The sequence below is a fragment of the Gymnogyps californianus genome, chromosome 3 (genome assembly GCF_018139145.2).
Source record: "Gymnogyps californianus isolate 813 chromosome 3, ASM1813914v2, whole genome shotgun sequence".
In the NCBI taxonomy this organism is placed as follows: domain Eukaryota; kingdom Metazoa; phylum Chordata; class Aves; order Accipitriformes; family Cathartidae; genus Gymnogyps; species Gymnogyps californianus.
The window spans coordinates 41,895,355-41,923,079 of NC_059473.1; the positions used below are offsets into that span (position 1 = coordinate 41,895,355).

The 27,725-nt window shown below is 37.8% G+C and overlaps 1 protein-coding gene across 1 annotated transcript in view; it reads right to left on the reverse strand.

Moving 5' to 3' along the window:
* Nucleotides 1-27,725, reverse strand: part of FMN2 (formin 2) — a 162,700-nt gene that overhangs the window by 82,539 nt on the left and 52,436 nt on the right. Inside the window, exons 6-8 of the mRNA XM_050893860.1 lie at nucleotides 23,735-25,437; nucleotides 22,523-22,667; nucleotides 10,902-10,989 (exon numbers count right to left, since the gene is read on the reverse strand). Of these exons, the coding sequence (XP_050749817.1) occupies nucleotides 10,902-10,989; nucleotides 22,523-22,667; nucleotides 23,735-25,437 (1,936 nt within the window). The remainder of the gene's footprint in view (nucleotides 1-10,901; nucleotides 10,990-22,522; nucleotides 22,668-23,734; nucleotides 25,438-27,725) is intronic.

Consider the following 27,725-nt stretch of genomic DNA (forward strand, 5'->3'; position numbering starts at 1 on the left):
TGTCTGGATAAACACCAGGGATTTCATCGTACTAATGCACGTTAAGCCTTTCACCAAATATTCTGAAGTTACAGTATTAAAGAGCTACAGATGCTAAGAAAATGATGTAATGATCTTGTGATATTTAGTCCATGTTCTAAGTGTGGTGGGATTATGAAAATAATGCAAAAAGATTCTTGGCTAGGTAGATGACAGATGACACAGCTTTACTAATTCAAATCACAATACTGTGATAACTGAGGGCAGAAGGATGTGTGTTTCTGGTTTAAGTTCCATCTTTTTTTCACGCTCCAAAGTGTTTCTCAAAAGCTGGTATTAATAACTCAAGGAAGTAAAGGCTGGGATTGCAACAAAACCAAATGCCTGGATATGTGGAAAACCAAAATATATACATTCTAAGAAAAAAAAAATCAAATGTTATTTGGAATCACCTATGTGTATTTATTTCAGTATCATGACTGGTTTCGGCCTACTGAGGACTTCAAGATTACAAGAGGCACTCTACATTGCTTCAGTTCAATACCATTGAGCTATATTTTGTGTCCAGGTAGCTAAAGCAATCGCAGTTTCACTAAAGACAGAAAACACATTACACTGAAATAGAATCTAATCCATATTGCTTGGGGAGGTTTCCTGTGGAACAGCAGAACAACAGAAATAACCTTGATCTTCCATTGTCTAGGGATCATGACAGAACAAGAGAGAGAAGAGAAAAAAGTAGGAGAAATCCAGGTACCTTATAAAGTGACAGGTACAGGAACACCAACACAATGGCTCCAGCATGAGAAACAGCAGGCTCTCAGACTAAATGCTTCACAATTTTTGCGGTAGAAAACTGTAATTTCCCCTGCACTATTTCTTACCCTCCCTGCCACGGATGATGGATGGATACAGCAAACAACTCACTCTCCCACCTTTGCATCATCCTTTCTCTTCCTTACACTCAGAGCTATTTTTAAAAGAGCACATTCACTGGGTGAGAAGTACGCCGGGAGGCAGCGCCTCAGTCGAAGCTGGAAAGCGGGGCGAAGCCACAAGGGCGAGCACCTTGCCCGACACAGCCAGCGCGGCGGGGCGGCGGGCTGCGCTCTGCCGCCAGCCGGGCCGGCGTCTCCCGGGAAGGGGGCGCGGAGCTCCCCGCCGGCCGCGCCCGGCGGCGGCAGCGCGGGCCGCTGTTGCCACCTGCTGCTGGAAGCGGGGACCCGGGGCCGGCCGGGGCCGCGGGAGGCTCGGCCGGCGGGCTGTGCGGGCCGGGCCCGCCGCGGGGAGGCGGCCGCCAGCCGCATGGGGCAATGCGCCTGGCGCCGGCGGCGGCCGCCGAGGCATGTCCGACGGGAGAGGTGTGCGGCAGAGGCTGGCGCGACGGTGAGGAAAGCGGTGTGGTGGGGAGGGGGGAAGGCCAGGTATAAACCAACGGAGATGAGTCAGAAAAATGACCCAGATAAGCAGAGCTCAAGAGATGAAGTCCAGGCTGGGTGTATGATGTGTTCGCATATAGTTTCCAGGCATCTAACGTTTGCAACGGGCATATTTATATTTAGTGACGGATTTAATGGCTGTTCCAAACGTAACAGAAGGAAGGTAATCAGTGTGACACTTAACAATACAAGGTTGTATATGGTGCCATAACTGGTTACTGCAGAGTGGCAACGAATACTGAAGGAAGCATGAGTCAGTTAAGATAAAGCAATCAATTGTAACAGATCTACCACATTCCCTACTGAGGGAGTTCATGCCTAAATAGAAAAAACACAGTTAGTACCCTATTACAGATCACTCAACAAGCGTGTTAATAATGACTTCTAAATGGTAAAAGCTGTAAGATAATATGCAACATAGAAAACATAATAGCAGAAGGTTTAATCTGTTAAGTATATTTTTGAGACATCATGCAGAGTCTAAATTTTAGGATATTACAATTATTACTTAAAGCAACTAGGCAGAAATACCAAAAGAGAAGCAACATTTGATTTACTTCTGAATAGTGTACAAAACAGTTGGAGACACCATAACAGTATTAAATGAAATTTCTTTATAGGACAGGGGAAAAACGTTTTTTAAAAATAACACCATAAAATTAGACTTTACAAGGAGAATTACATTAAATGAGAAGCCAGTTAAAAGGCTAAAAAACTTGGAGGTCAGAAGGAAACTTACAGAGACTACATTAGAGGTTCAGAGAAAAAAAGAAAACATTAACTGAAAAATTCAAAAGCACCCTTTTTTCCCTGCTAAGTCTTTTCACATCCCCAGTATTCCTACTCCTCAAAACTATGCATATGATTAAACATAAGAGCACAGGGGACACCTGTAAATAAGAGGTACTCTTCAAAAAGTGGAAATCAGCCAAAGAAAACAGAAGAGCAAAAAGACTCATAAGTTCAATGTAAATTGGACAAGAACAAAAAGGTCTAAACCCAACTTGCCAAATGCATAAAGCTAGTAATAAAACACATCAGATGGATGAAGCCTGACAGGAAACAGTTGGGCATGCAGATAATCTGGCTGTAAAAAGAGCACAACAGAAAGAGAATCAGAAAAGGTTAAACAAAGTATTTGTGTTAGGATTCACTACCACAGAAAAGGTCTAAGAGGTTCTCAGACAAGTTCTGTACTTCTTGAGTGATACGTTTTGGGCACCGTCTCAAACTGAACAAGTTTCAGAACATACAAATGCAAATTTTAAAGAGAATTCCCAAGATGATGCTGGAAACTACAAACCAGTTGGTCTGACTTCTGTGCCTGGAAGATGTCTATGTATTAAACGGAAGAACAGCTTTTTTAAAGAACATACAGATAAAGCAATGTAATGAGAAAGAGAGGTAGCGTGTCATTTTGTAGTAGACGCTCATGAGCAACAAATTAAATGGTACTGCTTTAATGGAGTCAACAAAGGCACAGGTAAGAGTGATCAGACTGATACTGAACTTGCAAAAGTCTCCTCACAATCCTTACCTAAGGCTTCAGAAAAAATTATGCTGTCATGGGATAAGAGGAAAGGTCTACTCTGACTAAAAATAAAAACTGCTCAAAAAATAGGAAATCAATTACAAAAATGAATGAACAGTTTTCAAAGTACAGAGTTGTTGCAGTGGAGCCTTACTAGGATCTTTGCAGGTTCCTGGGCTGTTTAATGAACATGAGGTGGTAATGTTGGCAGACAATAAAAGCTAGCCACTTTAAAGCTGACCACAAACATGTACAAAAGGATCTCTCAAATATTCAGTGTCAATACATGCAAAGCAGATAAAAAAAAAAAAGAACCCAAATTGTAAAAACACTGTGATGGATACAAAATTAGCAACTGCTGCCCCAAAAAGGACACTCAGGTTTTTTTCATAGTTCTCTGAAAACATAAGCTCAATAATTAGCAACAGTTAAAGGGCAAACAGAATGTCAGTAACAATACAGAAAAAGTGGAGCCTGAAATAGAAGATGATGCGATACCATGGTGTAGGCATATGGTGCACATAAATCTTGAAAATAGCATACAGAGCTAGTCACCTCATTTGCAAAGAGAAGAAAGAGAACTATGGATCGTAGACTGGTGACAAGGGAAAATCAAAAGAATAGACAATGTGTATGAAAAGTCGTTCCAAACAAACTTTTCAATTTGGAGAAAGACAACTACTGCAAAAAGATAAAAGAGAGATCTATAAAAATTACATAATGAGCAGTCAGTGTCACTCATCTCCCCCCCTCCTCTGGTTATCCACACAGGAGATCAGGTACTAAGCTAGACAGATCTCCATTTGATCAAATATAGCATATAGTTTTTATTGCTTCCTTAAAAGAGGAATGGTAAGAAAAATACAGTAAAAATAGGTACACTGAATGTAAAAAAAAAAAAAAAAAAAAGAAAAAAGAAAAAAGGTATTCACCTTGCAAGTTTTACTAAATCCTCATTTTAACTTCCTTGTATTTAAATTAGATTTTAATGGCTATATACATGTAAATGGCATTAATTTTTTATACAAATTTTTTGTGTGTACAGATGTATTCAACTCTAACAAACACATGAACAAATCACAAACAGATTGTTGTGGCAAACATCCTTTTCTCCTAAACCTTTCAACTTAATGAAAAAACGTGTGACTGTTATTGGAAGGTCTTAGTCAATTAATAAACCTTTCTTAATTTTCATAATGCTAAAATCTCTGTGTAGTTCAGCAATGTATAAAAGTATGACCACTGGAAAATATTTCTGCTATGGAAAGGAGACCAAGTGCTCTTTTTCTCCCCCCCTCCCCCAATTTTTGCATGGTACTAATGCTAATAGCATACATTTTGTTGCTTTATGCTTAGAATTTTTTAATCATCCCTCTTATGACTGACTACATGGTACACAAATGAGAAATAACAGTACTGTTTTTTTTCTTTTGGGAGAACAGAACTTTCCTGAAACTTTTCTCTCAAAGTTTCAAAGTTAATCAGACTTCCAAGAAAAAGAATAAACTGTTTCAACTGAAACAACAGACAAACAATGCAGTTACAGTTTCTTACAAAACTTCTCTATTAAATTACATTCATATGTTCTTAACAACAACAAAAATCTTTAATTATCCAAACTATCCAATGTGGCAGTAATTACTCTCTGCTGATTCAAATATTGTGAAAAACCTTAATATGATTTTCCTCATTTAAAAAAACTAACTTCTTTAAAATGTATTTTGCATTATAGAAAACTGGTTTAATTCTATAAATTTATTTTTAATTGTAAATTCCAAAAGGATGTATTGCATAAAACATTCAGTTCCTTTCTTGGTGATATGAATATTTCTGTCCTTCATTATCTTGATGTGTTGCATGCATACTTAAAGAAAATGATAACCGAGGTGGTATTTTTTACTTAACGACTGCTGCTATTGCTTTATTGGCCTCTGGTCACTGTGAATTAAGCTTCAGAAAATCTCAGGGGATAGAAAGAGGACTTGAGGCATGCTTTCAATACTCAGGACTGGCTTTCAGGGCCCTCACCCACAGCTCAGGGGTTTATGCCACATCCATTTGAAACCCCACGTGTCTCCAAGGACGTTCGTTGTCCTTCCTCACTAGCTGCCTCTGGCAGGAGTGGCCAGACAAGGGCTCCAGAATCACTTTCGGCTGCTCAGTACAGAACACTGTGGGCATACTAACATCATCAAAGCAACAGAGACATTTGCAGCAATGCATATGTGTGGCATTCTAATTCAACTCTAGTCTGTCTTTTATATAAGTCATTTTGTGTAGTCCATTGTTTTCCTTCCCAATAATTTCACAATAGGAGCTTGTAAAGTAATCATAAGCAAATAAAATGTGTAAGCTTGCGATCTAACAGCAGGTATAATGTAATGAATATGGTAGCATAAAGCTAAGAAGAAATAGAATAAGACTGAGGATTATGGTGTGAAGTTTCGAGGAAGTGCTAGTTCACAGAACAGAAAAATGCCGAACCAACCAAACTTTCCTTGGTGGTGTCTCAGAATAGTCTAAACACATGTTGGAAAGGCTATCAGAGGGGAAGCTTAAGCCATAATCTTTTAAGTTTTTAGGTGTCTGAATGCACAATATTTGATTAAGAAAAAAAATGTTTAAAGAATTTCAATTCTCAATTAATAAGCCAGAACTAACAGGTAAAGTTTCAAACTTTGTAATCAACCTGCACTGACTGCAATCACTTTATGGATCATTCCTTTAATAAAGAAATACAGACTTGCCACCTGACAAAAACAATGTTCTATATATCTTCTTACATCCAGGATTTTTTTCATAACTTAAATGGACAGAAATAACAATTTTGGGCAGCTGGTTTACCTTCCAGTATAACAATGTCCAAAGAACTTGTTCCAATCATGTATTGTTTTGTCCTCATAACTTGTTTAAACAGTAAAATGTCTTTTGGGAAGATACCCATTCTTGACAAATATTTCAGTGTTATGAGTTTCAAATTATTATGCTTATACACATACATTGTTATTAGGATAAATAATGCTCAGACCACCTCTGGACCTTCCATAAGATAAACTAATCACGAGTCCTATTTTCCAGATGTTGAGTCATTCTTTCCTGATTGCTTTCCATTTAGAGCATCTCTTGGTCCTATGACCACTGAGACTATGTGATAATTCAATGTGTGAAGAATTCCTGCGCAGAACATTTAAATAATGCAGCGTAAGAGACATTTTACCCTCCCTCTTCAGTGAAATCATTCAGTTAACCTTTGACAAAGTCTCTCCTAGCTCATCATTTCTAAGTGTCAATGTAAGCAGTCAAGTAAGAAAACAAACCCAAGATTTTCTCATGTTCCTTTGTCACTAATAGCCAAATACTAAAGAATAAACATTTATTTTGCCCACTAACATTTAAAGTACGTTCACTTCCTGCACATCTGCCTTGAATTCAGGGCAGAAGATCTGTCTGTTGTTCAAAGTTGCGCTTCTGTTAGCAGAGCAAGCTCTGCCGCAAATACAACTTTCAATAAAATAATCTCAAATCCCGATTAAAAGATTGGGCTTTACCAGCTGTTATGTGAATCTTCCTGCCCTTTCCATAACTGTTTTTCTTATTACATTCTTTTATATAACCTCCTTTCCTAGTATCACTGACCAACAATGAGTTGAGGGCTGTAATAAAAAGAGCCTTGGTCTCCCATATGGGTTTTGTTTTGTTTTTGTTTTTTTTTTTTTTTTTTCAATTAGCAGAGTGGGACAGGTAGCTCCATCAAATTCTGTAGATTACCAGTGTCTCAGAGAGGGGGGAAAAATGACTTATTAAATGAGGATATGAGAAAAGTGGTCCAAAATTCAGAGGCAGAAATCTCCAAACTACTTCCAACATAGCCAGGACAACCACAAGGTGCTATGCAAAACCGTACAGAAATATCGTTAGAGTATTGCAGCCATGCCAGAGGTAACACAGTGCCTGAAACGATAAACCCTGTTAAGAGAAGCTTACTGAGTTGGAAAAGATTACAGACAACTTCAAAAGACAGATAATTGCATATGCCATTTTTGCCAGACTTCTACTTTCAACATTTACAAGGCACACTCAGCCTAAGATGATTTTGGTGAAAAAAAGATTCATTTCCATTTCGGAAATAAATACTAGATATAAATCTGACTGCGTAGTAAATGTACTATTTATCTGCATGAAATATAAAATTTGCTTTTCTTCTGGCTAACACCTTCAGTTGAATTTTTTCCTTCTATTTTTCCACACACTCAGAAGAATTTTTTGCTATTCTTACTGCACTTGTTAACAGCCATAAAAGCTTAAACACAGAAGAGGATACAGTGTATCTTTATAAGCAAGGGGATTGGGGAAGGCACTGACAACCATATTCCCTGTAACATAGTTACAATTTCAAACATTTGTTACATTTCATGTGATGACAGACAACTTTATTAAAAAGAGAGCTCTTAAATAAGAGACATGGTCCCCAACCGCAGACACAGGCTTAACATGCAATTATGTATCAATGTACGGGGTGTTCATCATAGATTACTATATGCAGTTAACTGGAATCTTGTTCGATCTCTAATTTAACCACATGTTGCATCTCTGAAATGTTAAGAAAAAAACCCCAAAAGACTAATGTTAAAACCAAAGTCTTTTCTCTAGGAAGAAAATCTGAGCTAGAAGGGAAAAATATGTAAGAAGTGCTTGTTTGGCATTTCTCTAGCTTTGGCTGTATCATGCAGCCAAATACAGCTATATTTCCAGTGGGAACATAATACTGGATAAAGGATATTTGTGGTACAGTGAAAACAAAAAAGCAAGCAAAATGCCTGGATAAAGTGTTTTGCATAGTTGATAGATGATTGTAAAAAATAGGCATCAGTAAAACCTTGTGTGAAACCAGAGAAACCATGAGGACTCATTTTTGTACTAATAACATAGAGAAATAGCACTGCGACTAAAGAGACCAACATTTCTTACAGTTCTAACCTAGACTGCGTAAAATAGCTGGGAGTTCTGTTAGCAATTAGAATCTACTAAAAAACCCCGTAACAACAACAAAAATCAACCTACTCTAATTTAAAGCACTACTAGAAAGATGTACTAGAGTTCAGTACAAATGTGCTCTGATTATTACAACTACTCCTTCCACGCTGTAAAAATATTTTAAAAGCAGCCAGGATTTGGGAGTTTGTCTTACTAAACCTGTTTCAAAGCTGGGAGCAGACAAACGCAATTCTACAAGTAGACACTTAACAAGTATGTCATCATCATCAACAAAAGCTATTTAGCATATATTACAATATTCTGAGATCGTCCATTAAATGCCATCTGATCACACATGCATGAAAAAGTAGCTAAGTGTTCAAGATTAGTTAACAAAATACCATAAATGATTAAAATTTTCAAGTTTCCAAAATAATCTTTCATCAAGGATTGTTTCTGGCAGCCAATATTTCACCATTGTTTTGTATCTTAAAAGGCAAACAAAAATACACCAAAAAAACCCAACCAACCAAAAAAAAATTTACAAGACATTAAATACAACATTCACCCAGGTTTCAAGTTATTTTAAGCTCTTCAGTTAAACACAATATGAATTAAAACTTGAAATCCTAAATTTATTAGGTGAATTAATACCCAGCACAATTGTTTTCCCTTCTGTTCCTTTAACACTTTGAAATTTGTCTAAACCATTAGAAAAATAAAACACAATAGCATGCAAAACAAGAAATGGACTGAATGCCACACTGCATTGAAAGTTTCTCTCTTTCTGAGTGCTTTTCTATGGCCAGTAAAAAAAGGAAATAATAAAATAAGTTACAATTCTGCAATTTGCATGAACACTGCATCCCACAGATATGCTTTATAGGTAATATTTACAAGAAAGCCATAAAGAAAGTTGCCTAGTACCACAAATTGTTAGAGTGGGGGAAAAAAAAAAAGTTTCATTTCACCGCCTTTCAAATTAATGAAAAAACATTGCTTGTGTTGTACTGAGTGAGATACGGGTAAATGTACATGCCACTATACATTAAACATGGCAAAAACTCAAGACCACCACTAAAACCCTGGGCCAGGGGACAAAGAACACTGATCACAGTTTTTGCTGTAGTTATTGTCATGAATCTTAAATCTTAATGTAGAAAGATGCAAATATATCAATTGCTTATTTTGCTAATGCAGGCACTCTTTCACATTATATTAATTTCTGGTAGTACCTTCTCATTAGTACAGTCAAATTGCAGCAGATAAACCAGTAAGCTATAAAACTCAAAAATATGTAAACCCCTTACTTTTTAACAAGCAAGTAAAAATAGTGCATACGTAAAGGTGAAGCTAAATATTTGGGCTTGTGATTTTATAATTTCTCCATGGGCTCTATGGTTAAATCACTCAGAGAACTCTGCATGGAGTGACTGATGCCAGAAATACTTCTTGGTGAGATCTCTCCTCTATTTTCCTTTCCCCCACCGTGCAAATTTCTTTCCTGCTCCTCACCACTTTTCCTCCACGCCTATTTTATGTTCTTAAAAAAAAAAACAAAACCAAAACCAAAAACATTTTTAACACCAGGATCTTCCAACCGTTTGCACAAATTCCCCCACCAGACAAAAGTTCTCTCATGTTTGTTCAATCACTTCTGCACAGCAAGGGAATAAGAGCACTACTAAATTCCCCTTTGCAAAGACTTTTGGTTTTAGAAAACAGCTATTGAAAGAGGAATATACAAAATCTGCACACAGCTCTTAGATGATCATGTGTGCTTAATATTGTAATAGGATAAAGGTTAAGCATAATATTGTTTGACCCCTTCAACTACTGACATTCATGCCATGTTATTGTTAGTGTTGCATGTTAAGCAAGCAAATTTTCAATGAACTTGTGTTGGCTTTACCACAGACACAGATGTTAGGCGGGCTCCTTTGTTCATAAGGTTCTCATTATTAACTGAAACCAAGTTGAATATTTGACTGAAGGAAAGGACCATATCATTGTTTTCAGATTTTGCACTATGACTTAACTGAACTACATCTGCCAGCTTTGGAAATACCAAGTACTTCTTGGCGCCAGTACTGGCGCCTTGCTCTATGACTATCATCTTAAGTGCTTCAGCTTGAGGAAGTCTAGTAACCATCAAAACAGTTTAATAAAAACTTAAAATTGTGATTAAGAGTTACTCACTAGCTGACAGAGTGCTCTGAAATTTGTTCTATTTATGAATAATTTCACAAAATAAGCAAATAATAGTAAACTGAACGCATGGCTGTAAATACGTAGCCTAGAAAGTTCACAAGATGTTTTTGTGATTTATGAAGTTATGTTATACTTGAAACCACATTTATTTAATAGATAGGCTGGCACTTCACAGGATAATTCAATCTGCTTCAAATCTATCCAAAGCCTTTGGGAAACATAAGGGATGCTCTGAATATAAATGCAATTCCACTTTTCACCTCTTTGCACTACTGTCTCAGCATAAATGTGAAAAGTATTACTCCCCCAAAAGATCTCCCGTTATAAAAAATGCTGTTGAAGATGAAAGAACTCCACAGTTTGTGCTAACCCAAATATAGGAACTATTTTATATAGCAAATCAATTAAATGTTATAATTCACTTTTCTGGATATGTCCTGAGGCTATCTGAATTAAAATAAACAACACATCACACTTTCTTCCTCAGAAGGATCAAAATCAAAGTGTCTATATTTTATACCACTTTGATGCCAAAAACTATAGATGGCAATTCTGCAAATAAATAGTTTTATTTTCTGTACAGGACAAGGGAATATGTTACTAGAAAGGGGGAAATAAATGCCAGAACAAGCTATTTTCAGAAAAATAGAGTGTAAAAGAAGCCTCTTATTAATTTAGTTTACATATCGAAAAATAGAAATAATTAGCATTTCCAGATTATTAATGATGTGATCTGAGCTAGAATCAACAATACTTATTTCACTTACCATGCTGAATGTCCCTCATGTCTAAATGAAGGCTAGACATTAATATTCCAACAGCTTGAGATCTTTTGTTACTTAACAACTTGACAACCTGCCAAAAGAAACCCAACTATTAGTATTAATCTGCAGGAAAATGTACAAGATATTTCACATTACTAACAACAAATTCAAGAAATAGTACCTTGTAGTCTATATACACATCTAAAACCGAGTAATTTTATTATTTAAGTTTGTTTCTGCTTCAGAAATCCATCACAAGTGTAAGTAACTGTCACCTAGTTGAATCTTAACCCTAAGAGTCACTATAAAAGTTCCCCTAGACTTCCTCCTTCATTAGGACGCACACTTTCAACTTCACACTGATGTTACTAAGTGTATGAAACAGGCTGTCATATAAAAAAAATTCCAACTGTGTCTATCTTGGAATTGCTTTGGTTTCCAAAACCACACAATGATTTCCATCTTTGATGTAAGCTAAAACTGTGAGAATTTGTATTTTATTTGAATGTTTGACGTAGTAGGCGCCAATATGAATTTTATTTAAAAAGCAAAATAACCACGTACATATTGGGATTTTCTTTGATCACTTTTAGGATATATAAAAGGTCTCAAAGCTTTTTTGTTTTTAAAATAAACAGAAAAAAAAATCAAGCCATCAAAATGTCTTGCTTTAGGGAGTTAAAATTAGCCACTAAAATACACTTTCGTACATATTTGCTTTGCAAGCATAAAAGCAACAAGTAATTCACAGACTGTCTTCCACAGGGCTTTAAGCTGTTTGGACTCAACTTACTGTAAATTTTATATCATTGGTATGAGAAGCAAGTAATGCCAGGAAAGGACGCTTATGTCTAAAACGACATGATTCTAGATGAAGTACTTTTCAATGCAGGGCAACAACCGTTACGTAGATGGAAGAGCTTAATATTTAATCTACTCAGATTGCTGAGTTTTACACTGTACTAAGCACACGGAAGAAAACCTTTGTGAATCACTTGGAGGAAAGAAGAAAAGCCAGATAATTAGAACTGTAAGTTCAAGTTCTTTTTACGTTACAGTCAGGAAGCATATACATATTTTTTCAAGTTACACAGTTCCTGTCTTAGCACCAAGGTGCTGTATCATCTACAGCCGCACTGGCAAAATTATTTAGAAATTAATTAGTAGAAATGAGATTAGAAAAAGTAGAATTAATGTAGCCAGAGTAAAGAATGTCATGATCCAATTCACATCTTAAAAAAACCATAAAAGTACCCACAAGATATTTGCCCTGTGGCCAACTTTGATTCACTTAAGTTTTCAGACACAGGGTTGTATGTTGATGTTTGAGAAGTAGCTGAAGAAAAGAAATAAAAGCTTGACCCAGAACTCTGCCACTGGGACTACTTAGGAAAGGAAACGAGAAACTCACGGTACTTGCAGTACAGGTTTTCTGAGAATGTGGTTGGCTGGCCAATTGTTTTATTAATTATTTTTTTCCCCCTTAAACCTTCATAACCATCAATTATGAAGGTTATTTCATCCTCCTTTCCTTATAGATTCCTAAGTAGTTACAGTGAAGTGAAAATCCAGCATTCTGCTCATTAACCAAAAATTTTAACTTTAGAAACCAAGTATGTCATAACTATAATTCACAAGGTTAAAGACCTAAATTCAAGGCATAGCTATTGACGTCATCTGTCAGAAATTAGCAAGAAATTCCTATGCAATTGTCTAATCCATGTAATATATTATTAGGCATTTAAAACTGAAGTCAAATGGACTGAAATAAGATATGATAGTCAGATTTTCTGAATTCAAAGGGAAAACTAATGTAATTCAGAAAAACATAATTAGGATATCCTGCACTATCCTTCTAATAGACTATAATAACTCTAAATGTTTTTTAAATGGAACATAAATCTCATTCAAGCCTGGAACTGAGATAAAGCTAGGACAAATAATATGAGATTTTCTTGTTGTAAAATGAAGCTATTATCTATTTACTTCTTTGCAGCTACAAAAGGTTTACAAAATAAAATAGATCTTGGGTAGCAAGTTATGGATCAAGTCTTTCTAACAACCACACTGCAATGTACATCTCTAATAACAACCAAACAAGTATCTTGCATTCTATGAGGAAAAAAAGTGGGTGCAAAATTTCAAAAATAACAGAAACTCTTTAACTGGTGTTGCTACCAAACCATATTTCCAGAAAAGGCATAGCAACACAAAGAAACAATGTGGTATGTCACATAACAAAAGTTCAAACACTTCTCCTTAAAGCTGTCCACTCCAACAACACTGACAAGATTGAATTTGGTATGGAAGATGTTGGGGAAACTGTTGATTCCAGCCCCCACCATTATTGCTTTTGCTCAAGTCTGAAACATCTCACAATAATAGAATAACTTAAGCTTGCTGCTGTCATCAACATATAGAGGGAGTCCTTTGTTGCCTTTATTTTTAACAGGAAAACTATCCCAAAGCTGACCAAAAAAGTGAATTAAAAAATGAATGCAAACCCATTCCAAAAGTCCTATGAGGAAATAACAATAGTCACACAAAGTGGCAAGAGTAAGCGTGTACATTTCTTGTCACTCATATTCTGCAAAAATGAAGTGGAAATGGAACTGATGCAGGCTACTATGTTGGCCAGGAGTAAAATAAAACAAAAGAAGAAAACAGAGAGTAAAATAGCTTTGTTAAGTGGTCTTCCCCAAAACAATGTTACAACTGCACTCAGGTGTGAACGTACCTAGGACCAAGGAAGGGTCCACAACTTGACCTTTCCAAAGGAAGCAGAACTACACTCTTCTCTCTTGGGAGGCCCAAAGAGCAAGGATGAGCTGGAGTCTCTTCTTGGGACTCTCCCACTTCTAGTGGTGTCAGCACCCATATACTACTATATTTGCTTCAAATTGTGAAACTGCTGTTTCTACCACCCATCAGCAATCTAAAGCTCAGAGGGCTACCAAGATCAGGTCTAGAAATACAGCAAGGGGACCAACACTAGAGAAAAAAGAACCAAATGAATTAACCATGTTGTTATGATGCAGGCTAGAACATGATTTCTTAGGGGGCATGATTCCCATCAATGCTATAGGACCAGATTTAGTGGCCTAGTAAATCCCTTCAAGTCCTGTGCTCTAAAAGGAATCTGGCCTAAAAGTTAGCAGGAAAAAGAAGCTGCTTTTTCTGAAAGTGAGCTGATAGGCAGGAGAATAATTATTTACTGAGTGCCATGTTTTGCCAGTGATCGGAAGAGGAAAAAAAAAAAGCACTGTCCCCATGAAGAACAGATTGTCTTTCCTGCCAAAATTCTGAACCACAACATCATCAAAAGAGTACCGAAGAGCATGACTGTCAGGTGAATGGGTGCAGAACAGCAATAGATAAAGCATTTTTATGTAGCAGCTACCAGTTTTGTCTGGCTTTACTTAAAATGTAGGTTTTATGTCAACTTTTATACTAATCTCTATTATGCATTTCATTCCCATTTCAGTCAATTGCATGAATACTATAGTTTCCGCCAATAGAATGGCTGTAACAATACAACACTAATTCAGAAAATATGAATATTATCATAAATGCCTAAAGCAATTCCCACATTTAAAAATAAAACAATAAAATAAATCAGCTGCATAGTCTGGGCCTACAGGCTACAGACGAGTGACGCCATTTAAAGGCGGAACAACAAGAGTTTGATAAATCCAATCTCTACAAGATCTAAAGCCTCAGACACAATACACAGCTCCTTTTTAGTTTGGATTCTGGAACTCTGCTTTAAACAAATTTAAAAAAAATAAATAAAAAGGAAGCTAGAGATATTATCTGCAGCCTGAAGTCTAGGACAAACTTCCTAATTGTTGAGCAGTCCTCATTGTTAAGCAGTAAACAAACTACATGCCAAATTTGTTCCTGATTGTTTAACACAAGCAAAAACAGTGAAAGAGGTATTTAGTGAAAGGTAATGCAAGACACATGTTTGATGAGAACCCCGAAGCAAAAATATGAAGATTCCCTTTCCCCAGAATAATATTTAGTTAATGCATGGAATTTTGCAATGATTCTTGCTCTCTGGTTCTGATTTTGACTGCCAGCGTTAAGCAAAATTATCCCAAGGCTCTCAGTGGTTAAGAAAAACTGCTGTATGTTACAAGAAGTCACATGCAGGAAACTCCACTGTACAAAGGCCTATAGCTTGTAACTGTAGCAGAGAGGTTGCAGAAACCCCAAAATTCCAAACAAGATGTTAAGAGACAGGATCAGGGAAGTAATGCAGTCACCTTCTCACTAGGCGTTGTGACAACAGATCTTTTCTGCAGATTCAAGGGTATTCCAAATGTAAAATTGGCAATCACAGAACTGGACCCATCATATCTTTCACATGTATATCCTTGTCTCCTTAGAGATATAACAGAATAATATTATGCTTTTATGAGTGAAGGCTTTCGTGTGTGTGGTGTGGTTTGTTTTGTTTTGTTTTTTTAAAGGTAAATCCAGAAGTGACTTCTGGCTAGTAATGGCAATTGTGAGAGTGGAAACAGGTACTACTTCAAGTAGTGAGGTCATTTTGGTACAATAGGAGATCAAACATTTCTACTTAATACTTACAAAAGGAAAACCCAACCCCCCAAACCAACACCCAATCCTGGCTAACAGCATATCTGTGCTGATGGCACATAATGATTTAACTGAACTCAACTTTTACCACAGAACATAAATTGTAAAGTGTAATTTTGAGTACCTCTCTGTCTCCTACCCTAATCAAACCTGGAATCCCCTCTGCGAACTAACTGGTTACTCTCCCCACTGAAGATTCTCATAATCTATAAGGAGATACCGAAGGTTTCAAAATTCTCTTTGTCATATACTTCTAGATGCAAGTTGTTGACATGTTATGCAAGTTAGTGCAGCCAAGCAGCCGTGTCTGCCAGTTTGTGGATGCTGTAACTTTAGGCTTGAGGGTAAAGATTAAACATAATATTTATTTTTCATTCATTTTATCTATTACCCTACTGTGCTTTCAAAAATAAAGCTTTTAATGATACAGATGAGAAACAGTTCATGTCCTTTTTGCTGTTTTATCACTAAAATAGTATTGTTTGAAATGAATATCATAAAACTATTACTGTAGAAGTAATGTTTTACTAAGAGATTGCTACTCCAGTTAATATTCCTCACTTATGACATTAGATGAAAAAATACTTAGATTGCTTAGATTCAGATATACAGTAGTAAGTTAGATAAGCATTGTGTTCCTCAACAGGAGGCTGAACAATAGTAAAATGTCCTTTTGTAAGGACTTTTGTAAGTCAGGATCTGATAGTAATACAGACAAGTACTTTCACACTTAAGTTAGACAGTGATTTTTTTACTAAATCATGACCACTGTACTAAACTCTAATTTCTAGGTGAAACACATTCAATCCATATGCACATCTAATTCTGAAGCAATTTGAGTTTTCTTGATCGTATTTAAAAACTACTGTACTAAAAAGTGTTGCTTCTTGCCTCCTTAGCAAAATCAATGTGGACAGAGATATGGGAGAAGAAATGCATATTGTCTCCATATTTTCTTCCTTTCTTCTTCCCTTTATGTCATCCAACGCTACAATGTCCACTGCACTGAGCCCTTGCACTGAGAGAGTCAGAAGCACCATGGAGAGATGGACAAGAAAGTATTTGGAAGGTGTAGAACTACTGGCTATGGAAATGCGAGATCACCAGCCTCCCTGGAAAGATGGCTGTAACTAAGATGCCTCTACTCGGCAGTTTCAGGTACAGCAAGATTTGTACACAGACCAGGGTGGCAGCTATATTTCTGCTGGGGTTCAAGATCTGGGTTATGCTTTTTAGATATGCAGCTTTCAGTCTCACCGAACAGCTGCAGCTCACTCACTCCAACACAAAGCCTATTTTTGTCTTTATTTGAAGAAACTTTCAGTAAGACCGTCCCCTGCAGAGGTCTTCCAGAACATAGAGAAACACAATGAGGCCATTGTCACACACTCTACAGGCTCCCCTGGTTAAGAAATGAACATAAGCTTTCTAGCCCATACAGAATCCATAAGCAGCAGTAGCATCTAAAACAGGCCGTTATGTCAGCAGAACCTTTCAGTGCTAGTGAGGATACACAAACAAAATAGAGAAACCCACAGAGCTCTTAGGTCACAAGATGAGTTTGTAAGATTATCAGATGCCAGGCTCGTGTTTGTTCTTAAACTTGCAAATATATGATCCGAAGAAAAGAAAGCAGGAAGGAAACAAGAATGAGAAAATGCATGTGTTTAATAGAGTACATCAACGTTAGAAGCCTGAACAGGTAGAGATATTTGATATATAGATGAAGTCAGGTAAAACTGTGTTTGCAACAAAGAGAACTTTGTAGATACAGTTACAAAACAAATAATACAATAACAAAACATGCAATAAGCCATATAAAGAAGAGAATGAGAGGTAAAAGCAGAGATCACATTCGTATAGCATCTCATAAAAGAAATTATTCTTACAAACCAAATAAGTGAGATATTATTTAATTTCATAAATAACTTCACGACATTATTAATTATTTGCTCGTATAAATAAAAACAATGCATCAGACAAGTTCTCCAAAATCCCTGTCTGTGGGGGCAGCAGAAACCCAACTGTATCTCTGGAGAGTACACAAAATCACAGCAAATTGTTGTGCCATTGACACAGGTAATAGATCAATATGTGTGGATACAGAGAGCTCCTTAAGACAGTGCCTCCACTGTTTGCAGAGGGAATAAACCCTCCTTTTCAGAAAAAAAAAATTTCCTTTATGTCATTCCTTGTTAATGAATAAACATGAATAAATTTTTATCTGTTAACTCAATATGGCATTTACCTTATTTACCAATTTATACTTATTTTATGTGGCATTTTATTTCTAGGGGTATTCTATTACCACAGCTTCTTTATGTTCAACTTAAAAATTCAAAAATGCTGAAATCCTTAACTAAACAGTTTTATTGATACATCTTGTTTGCATCTAAGGCTTTTGAAACAGAATGAAACTTTAGTAACCTATTATTTATTTTCTGGGGTGGAGGGGGAGATTAAAATCTTAATGTCAATAGATAAATAGTGGACTTTCCGTATGAGAATATCTTTAACATTTTTATTTCGTTTATATGATAGATTATAAACACATGGTCTGCTCTTGAAAAGTTCATTGCAGTTACATGTATATTATTTTCCAAAAATACAGTTAGAGGACTATCAGTAAGGCTAAGATGACTGTTCAAAAGTTAGGAAAGTAATCTATGCAAGTCAGCTCAGCCTCTTCTGTATACTTATTATGCTGACAGTGATATCAAGATTTTCTGATTATGTACCATTTTTCCACCGAACCCATTCAGTGCACACTGGCCAACGTTTGCCATGTAAGTACATTTTTAATATTGCATTTACCGTCATTCTTGAGTATGTGGCCTTAATCATGAGACTATCCTTCTTCTTCCTGCCACTAATTACATGGGTTTTAAGGGCTGCAACAACTGACAAAAGCATTTTTTACTCAGGTAACAGCTTCATTTCTTAAGTAATCATTATGAACTACGCGCATTCCACACAGTCCACGCTAGCTATGGAAAGGGTCCTATGAAAAATACTATCCAGCCGTGTAACCAAAGCTAGTATTGTAACTACATGGCACAGCTGAACAAGACACTCCAAGAGCGAGTTTTCACCCTTTGCTTGGGTCAAACACCATAGATTTGATGAGATCCACTATTTGCTGAAAGGAACATCCAGGTCAAGAATAACCTAGGCTCACAACAAGTTTCTGAAGAGAAATTACTTTAGACAGAATAAGAGATGACACAGAATCAGACCTATTATGCTCTATACTTCCACCTGTCAGATATCCTCAGTTCTTCACTCCCTCCCCAGTTACTCATCTTAATCTTCCTTTGCCTCTCTCCTCTTGGCCCCTGTTTTCCAACCTGCCAGTACAAGGTTAGGAAAAAATGTTCAGAATTATACCTGAAGTCTCTCCTGAGCAACAGGAAGTGAGATATAGCCTGTAGAGTGGCAAAATTTAAGAAACCCTTTACACAACTAACAAGACATGTATCTGATAAAGTTTTTCCATATTTCAAGTCAATGAAACTATGTGGACATGAGCAAAACCAGACTTTGTTTTCTTTCTTAACATTGGCAAAATGAAGGAGACACCCAATGTTGGGGGGAAAAAAAACCCAACCTGACAAAACTTGCAGCCTAAAGAGCTAAATTTTGGCAAAGTTATAACAACAGGGACTTATAATGAAAGCCAGACCACTTTAATAGGTAGCAATGGCAGCCCCACCTATAATACAGCCCATAAAGGACTTTCTTTGAAGATTTAGTAGGCATTCTCATTGAGTGAGCCTGCACACATTTACAGCAGCTGAGAATTTGACATATATGTATTAACAGAGCAAAATAAATCACAGCGTTTGCCGTAGCACCAAATGAGAGACAGTAAGAATAAAATTAGCTGCATTCACAAATAAATATTAACACTTCATTTTTTCTCTTTCTTTAAAGTTCTGGAATGGATTTTAATGTGACCTTCATTCAGTGCTAGATGTAATATTGATTTTTTTAAAGCATTATTGATTTATATTGTATTAAGTTATTTGCAGATGATCACGCCAAGGAAAAAACAATTAGAACCAATACTTGGGTAGCGTGAAATTAACTCAATCGTTAACTCAAAAAAACCCAAAACAACCCATAAAAATACAGATAATTTTACCACTTAAAAAGGGGTCACCATTTAGAAATAATTATATCATGCATATCTCTATACATACACAAGCACACATATGTATATACTCTATGGCATGCAGCATAAATAACTCTGTGTGCAGAACAGCAGCGTACTCCAAAATAATTAATCTTTCACCCACTAAAACATCCCCAAACTATCAAACCTTTCTTCAGATTAGCTAGAATTTCCCCCTTCCCCCTGCCATGTGGCCTCCTCTGTAAATACATTTTTATTTCAGCTAACAATAAAAACATTGTTTTATTAAAATCAGATGTTTACGTAGAGTACCAAATATTTTATGCATTTGAAAGTTATCTGGGCATTTTTTCCTGACTACTATTTCCAGTGTAGCTAGTATTTTACATCCAATCCATCTAAGCAATACATCCGCTCAGCACACCCGCACATCAATGCAAGGAGGAAAACCAATTGCCAGACTAGAGTGTTTCTGGAAAGCAGCAGAGTGAGCTTTGTGGGTCCTGGTTCTGTTCTGTACAACACTCCTCCGTAGCTCAACAGGTGACAGAACACATCTGCTTTGCATAACACATCCCTGTAAAAATCACTACAGAAACACCATTTGTAAGATCTTTACAACACCCGTAACTATCATAGAAGCCATGTAAGTCAGTAACCACTTAAACAGCACTTGGTGCTTCCTATAAAAACATACTTGTGGAATTACAGCCATGCTTTCCCCAAATAACTATTTCTTCTGCTAAACATGGATGGACTTCATTAACCAAGTGTTTACTGTGGTATAAATGAAGAGAATTTCAAAAATGAAGGTCTGCATTCCAAACTGCTGAGAGGGCGTACATAGAATATATTTGTGAAGCTGTTCTACTTCAGTTGTCTCATGTCAATACTATAAAAAGCCCAAACTGGACTTGCACACATGAACATTTAACTTTGACATCTGCAATAAATGATAGCTCTAATTGTAGTTCTAATGAAAGCCTGTGATTGTCTGTTTGGTTGATCTTTTCCCCCCCAGATATTACAGTTCAACAAATCAGACTTCTCTATTAGGCAACTTCTCTCTCTTTTGGAGAGCAGTACATTTGTTTGATCACCAGAGGAAGCGAAACACACAGGGGATTCTCTTCTGTCAATTTAGGTGGCCCACGGGATCGTTCTAGATGATGGCACCTGCTTAGATTGCCTTAAACTTCTGTGTGGAAATTTCTGTCATAAACAACTTGTTCTTTTCAAAGAAGTTAAGAACAATCAGTCACTTTCATTTAGTTTTATCTACATTTTATTTATTTATTGACAACGTATCTAAATTTTTGGCATTGCAAGAAAAATAAATACTCTTAGTATTAAAATCCACATCTAATGTTTATTCATAATCGGTCTGTTTTTAATCACTGTTTACGTTACAGAATTAAACAGTTGTCATTTCTACTCTGTTTAGAGATTTGCATCACCGAACCTCATGAAATGTGACTGGACCAACAGTTCATAGGCAAAGCATCAGGTATACCTCTGCACTCCTTTTTTTACTTCAAGAGCTATCATACTAATTTAGTTAAGAATAACCATTAAAAGGGGCTTTTTCTAGAAGGAGGGAAGAAGAGCAAAGGTCTTGCACTTTGGAGATTTATTGCAGGACAGCAAGGTAGCAGCAGCACTGTTACCTTTCCTCCCATCCCAGTTAGTACAGCCTAGTGCAGCACACAGGTACGCGATGAACAGCCACATGAGTGTGGCTGCACTATCCTTCCCCTCTGTCCAGATAAAGGTTTTATCCAACACCTTGGGATAATCATCCTAACTTCACTACCAGTTCTGTCGCCTGTAGCATGTTGCCAGCACAGTAAAGAGCACCTGCATGTTTATATTACTGAGCAAAGTGTGTCTGTGGGGGCAAGATCTCCAGAACTACTACGTGGAGAGGTCACATTCAAACCTAAGATCTACTGCATGGAGATTTTGAAGAGTCCCACTGTATATCCAATGTGGAAAAAGATTTTGTATAGCTTTAACCTATATGTTAAAAGATGATGGAAAGAACAGCCTAGTCTTGAATTGAGTACAGGAACGTGAAGACAAGATAAAACAAGAACTTTAACTGCTGTTTAGGATTCTACATAAGAACTTTCTCCTCTATAGCCTGAAAGTTTAATTGCAAATTACTTATTGTACCACCACAATTTGATTTTCACAGATACCAAGAAGATTACAGCTCTCTAGTCACATAAACATTCAGATTCAACTTTCTTACCCTAGGGTTTAAACTTCTACACTTAAATATGCTCCCTATTTTTATTTTATTGTACACCATTCCATTTCAAGAAACCAGTTTGATTAATGTTGGATTTTCCCAACTGTGCTTGTTGCTTATTGTATGCATAAACTTCATATTCACTATATATATAAACACAACACAAACTTAGAACTGTTATGATTGGTATAACATTAGGACTTAGATTCTTAAACATAATTTTTCTCTGAAGTCATGGTAATTCATATGCAACTCATTATTTAATTTATAAAATTAATCAGAATCATTTATATACTACTCATTGCACATGTGCAGTCAATTTCAAAGCATCATATATGCACCTAATTATTTTAGTTTTATTTTTGCTAATTTTAAAGTGGATAAAGCAAAGATATTTTTAAGAAAATACTTACTTGAAAAGTAATTTATAAAAAAAGAAATCTTCAGTCTTTAACACGTACAGCTTTGAAATCCATCCTACATTCTCTCCTTTTCTTATATTTCTACATAGTGTGTATATATATATGGTAACAATTTCACACCAGGCAAAATTCATCTCAGCTGCATGCAAAAATCTGTCTTTATGTAAAAACCAGCCTGGAAAAGATCTGAAATTAAATGAGTACTCACTTGTTTAGTCTTTGTTTTTGTAATGGTGTCCGAAATGGGTTTCTTCCTCTCTTTAACAGCTGTTTTAGAAAACAGTTCTTCAAACTCATGATAATCTATGGAAGGCTCTTCAATTTTTTCCCACACAAGTGAAGCACTAGAATCTCTAAAGTTAAGCAAAAGACCTATGTAGGGCAACGTCAAACTAAATAAGGTCATAAATGGAGGAATGAAGAAAATAAAACAGCAGCAATTTAAAAGTTTTTGCCTAACTTCTACCAGCAGCATTTTGATAAGATATACTGTTGATTCTCCCCCATACTTCTTTGTTTATTTCTTTGTTCACACGTGATAATGGTCAGGCTCATTTATATTCACCCACTTTACATACATAGGAATATAAATAGGCTGTATATAGGCTATAAAACATACAGACATGGACACAAAGAGAAGTAGAAATAGACAGTTATCTGAAGACTACCTGTGTGACAGTGGCAAGAACTTGAAAAGAAAGAAATTCATCACTAAACAACAGCAGAAGGGTTTTACAATCAGTACTCAGAGACATAAAGAAAAGATTAATAAGGAAACTTCTTTTCATGACCAAGAATGATATTTTACAAACAAACAAAAAGCATCAACAACCAACAACAAGTATATCAAAGTCATATCAAAGTAAGGGTTACCAGAATAGCTTTGTGCTGCTACGCAAATAAATTGCAGTTTGAATCTGCCTGCTGAGTGTACAAGGTGAAAAAAAAGGATTTCTAGGTCACTGGAGAAAGGAAAGAGGAGGATAAAATGCATTCAGCATACATTCATCTAGAGGGAAGACACTACCAAAACTTGCAAGCTGCTCCAGAGAGAGACCAACACTATCTTGAAAGCTGAGGGGAAGCACAAATACAACATTTTTAAAACCATCTCACAGAACGCTTAGTGGCACACAGTAATCCCCGGATCTCTGATCAACTCATGGTATGTACACCAAAGGACAGCTGAAAACGCTACCCTCAAAGAGCTTTCATGTGCAAATAACGTTACTCAGTTTGTGTGTTTTGAAGAAAACAGGCACCCCATTTACATATCCAACTACAAATAAAATCCTGTTTGCACTGAGGTTCTCTCAAAGACCTGCCTAGCAGTAAATAAAGACTTTTGCTCATAAAATACGACACTATTAGGACAGCCATAAAGTGAAAACACCACTCTCTTCACAACTCTATGACTTACCTTTTACTGTGGAGCTGAATTCTTGTCCAGTAAAGAGGCTTCATTGGCCGAGAAGGCTCTATCACATGTTTCCTGCTCCCTTTCTCCTGATTCATCCCCATTGCAAATAAACCAGATGGTAACGGAGGAGGAAGAAACCCACAGCCCTGTGGGACTGCTGGGTAGGTGCTGCCCTGGGCTGGCGCTGGAAGGGGTGGCACTCCTCCAGGCAAAGGTGGTGGGGCTGGCGGTGGCATCCCCAAGCCAGGCAAAGGAGGCGGTGGTGGAGGGACACCTGCACCAGGCAGAGGCGGTGGAGGAGGCGGAGGGGGGACACCAGCACCAGGCAGAGGCGGTGGGGGAGGCGGAGGGGGGACACCAGCACCAGGCAGAGGCGGTGGAGGAGGCGGAGGGGGGACACCAGCACCAGGCAGAGGCGGTGGAGGAGGCGGAGGGGGGACACCAGCACCAGGCAGAGGCGGTGGAGGAGGCGGAGGGGGGACACCAGCACCAGGCAGAGGCGGTGGAGGAGGCGGAGGGGGGACACCTGCACCAGGCAGAGGCGGTGGTAGAGGAGGCGGAGGAGGAGGGGGCGGGATGCCCCCTCCGGGCAGAGGTGGCGGAGGTGGTGGCAGTCCTGCTCCAGGCAGAGGTGGTGCTGGGGGTGGGGGTGGCATTCCCAGGCCAGGCAGAGGAGGAGGTGGGGGAGGGACACCAGCCCCAGGTAAAGGTGGTGGTGGCGGTGGTGGAGGCGGGATGCCCCAATCGGGCAGAAGGGGTGGGATTCCTGCTCCGGGCAAAGGTGGTGGTAGAGGCGGTGGTGGGACTCCAGCACATGGGAGAGGAGGGGCTGGAGGCAGCATCGGTATCTCCCCACTTGGCAATGGTGGAGGAGGAGGCGGCGGGGGGGGTGGTGGCATCATGATGCCCGGCAAAGAGTGGTCAATGCGTGGCACTGCTGAGCCAGCAGAAGGAGGGAGTCCTGAGCCGGGCAGGGGTGGTGGGGGTGGTACTCCTGCCATGGACATGGGAGTGGCAAGGGAAGGGCCATGTGCTCCAGACAGGGGAGCAGCCGGTTTGGTGGCTGGCAGTGGTGGGGGAATGCTACATGTGGGCTCCGGGGGCAAAGAAGGGGGATGTTCACTACAAGTCACATCTACAGTACTTAGAGGCTGATGGGAAGCTGGCATTTCAGTCTCTCCTTCAAATGCAAGGGACAAATTAACTTTGGGTCCTGGAAGAGGTGACTGCGGCGTACTCTGTACGGATTGGCTTGCATCCAGTGGCACTGAGATTAGCTTCGGCGACAGAATTAAGGAGATTTCAGAACAAAACGTGGGCTGTAATTCTAGAGCTGGCAATTTCTGAGTTGGCCCTTCGCTTTTGCCCCCTTCTAAGTGCGGTGGGGAGGGTGGCTGTGGCAGTGCATTGGCTGAAGGCATTGTGTGTGTTAAATAATCCTCCGTTGGTGATGTTTGTACAGATCTTGCTTGTGATGCAGTCCTGGGTATTGTCTCCTCTTTGTTCGTTTGAAGAGTCACACTGCTGAGATCCCCGCAGACTGCGTGCGTGTGCTCATTTTCCTGCTCCCTCCCAGCAGTCTGTACCTCTGCAGCAGGGAACTGTTTCTCTAGTTCTGCAATTTTGGTCCTCAGATCCTCAATAGTTTGCTCAAGTTGTTGGATGACACTGGCACGCTCCTCAGATTTCACCTCAAAATCACCCTTTGAAAGAAAATAAATAATAAGCACAAAACAGATAACATTCATAACTATATACAAAATTAAATTTAGATCAAGAATATTGGTATTCCAGAGGTTCAGAAATAAGCCAGTTATGACAAGCCTTTAAAAACAGAGGTATCATTTTGGCTAGCTGCATCTTACAGTGGAAGGAGATAGCTTAGGAAAATGACTTGCTTCAGTATGAAACTACCTTCATCAGTACGAGCATGTTTTGGACTGTGATTATATTTGGCAACACCAAAAATCAGCAGCAAGCCCTCCCTCCCCCCACACACCCTGACCAAGAAAACAACCAACCACTGAGCACAAGTACTGCAAGCGCTTGTATACACATGGATATGCAGACATGGCAGTGGGAAGGGTACTGCATTACTTTAATTCTGTTAACTGAAAATATGTTAAACGTTTCTTCAAAGGGATGCACTGTGCATAACAGACTCAACATACTACTGACCGCTGTGTTTCAATACACACCTTAATAATACAACACAGATTAGGAACGCAGAACATAACAAATGTTCACTTTTCAAAAACAGCTAATCTCAGAACAGAGTAATTAAGCTTTTCTCCAGTCAGCATGCTTGGGAAGGAAAAGAAGTACGAAAAACTAAGGGAGAACTTTCCTCCCACCCAAAATTTGAAACTCCTCTGCCAAGTGACAGACTGTGAGTGATAACATTAGAAAAGCTTCTTGTCTGGAATGGTTATTCTGTATTTGACAGTTTCCACATTTTTTATATCTTTCTCTGAAGCATCTGATCCTGCCTGCTGTAGACCGAGTAGAAGAACCACTAACCTTAAATGGCACAGTAATTCCTATGTTTTTAAATAAATACCAGTAACAAACTGTACTAAATTTAACAGGTATGTACTTTTATCAAAAGGTACCAAAAGAAGCAACCTAGTCCAAAAATAGCCATTTGTGCTTATTCAGGAAAGTTGAACAGGAGATAGAATAGACGTGACTTCACAACACAAAATCTTTTAATATAGAAATTATTTTCTAGCTGCATGCATTTACTTTTCAGTACTTTTTTTTTTTCCCCCTTTAAATTTGGAATATTGGTCAGCACTTCAAGCATTTAGCTGAATTAGGTTTGTCATGCAACATGTTTCCCAAGTGGTTAAAGCAAAACAGTTATTTAGTGCCGCCTTCTTCCCTTTTAAAAAATCATAAGCTTCATGGATGAGACTGTAGGCTTACTTCATAGGAAATCTTTCAAATATTCAGATTTTACAGGTCTTGTAAAGAAGCCTACAAATAAACATACAATACCTGATACACTAATTTCCTTGATTTGTTTCAGGAAGATGATGTTTTTCATCTCATCCATTGCATATGAAACATTTAAAAGTCACTTTTCTTTCTGGAAATGAAGTTGTAACTTCCAGCTGGGGACTATTAACAAAATATGTTTATTAATACTTAAAAAATTGTTTCTGCACAGAATTGGTTTTCAAACATAAAATTTCAATTTTGTGTTTATCTTAGAGTTTCCCAACTGTCCTAAAGCAATCCCAGAAGTAAAACAGTGACTACTACATTTAAACCAAATACTGTTTGCTTTTGAAGCACCTTTATCAAAACTTACAATCCCCTACGTTGTTTGAACTTTCTGGAATGGCAGTTTGAACCAAAAGTTATGAATTACAACTGAGTCTTCCTACCAAACTTTGAAGAGAAATGTAAAACAGAGAAAGGAACATCAAAAAAGTTTTTCAATGAATAGTGAAGGAATAAACACAGCAGACATATTAATAAACAGTATTATAACAAGGAAAAACAGCTGAAAAAGACATTTCCATTACAGACTACTCATGGTGCTTCAATCCACTCAGTTTCCTTTAATAACTCAATACTTTGTAGCAGCAACAGTTTTGTTGAAGAACTTCATTATAAAGGGGAAAGAGAATATTCTATTATCCTTTTGTTTCATCTGCTCTTATCCCCCTACCAGTCACCTGCAAATACAATAAGGCCTGTCAATTCTTCAAAAGGCAACATTTATCAAAGGGAATGTGTTCCTAGGATTATTAAGGCCACACACCAGTTTTCAGTTATTTGATAACAAATCCAGTTTCCCCAGACTGTAACTCTCCTAAGCTCCCATTTTACACTGTAAGAACACTCCACCAAGGGTTTTATGACAGATACAGCTTCCCAATTCTATCTGAATTGGAAAATTCATTCCTGCCACAATCAAACTGAAGCCAGTAGGATTAGACATGATATTAAATGGTTCTGAAGAGATTTGACTTAATGATGG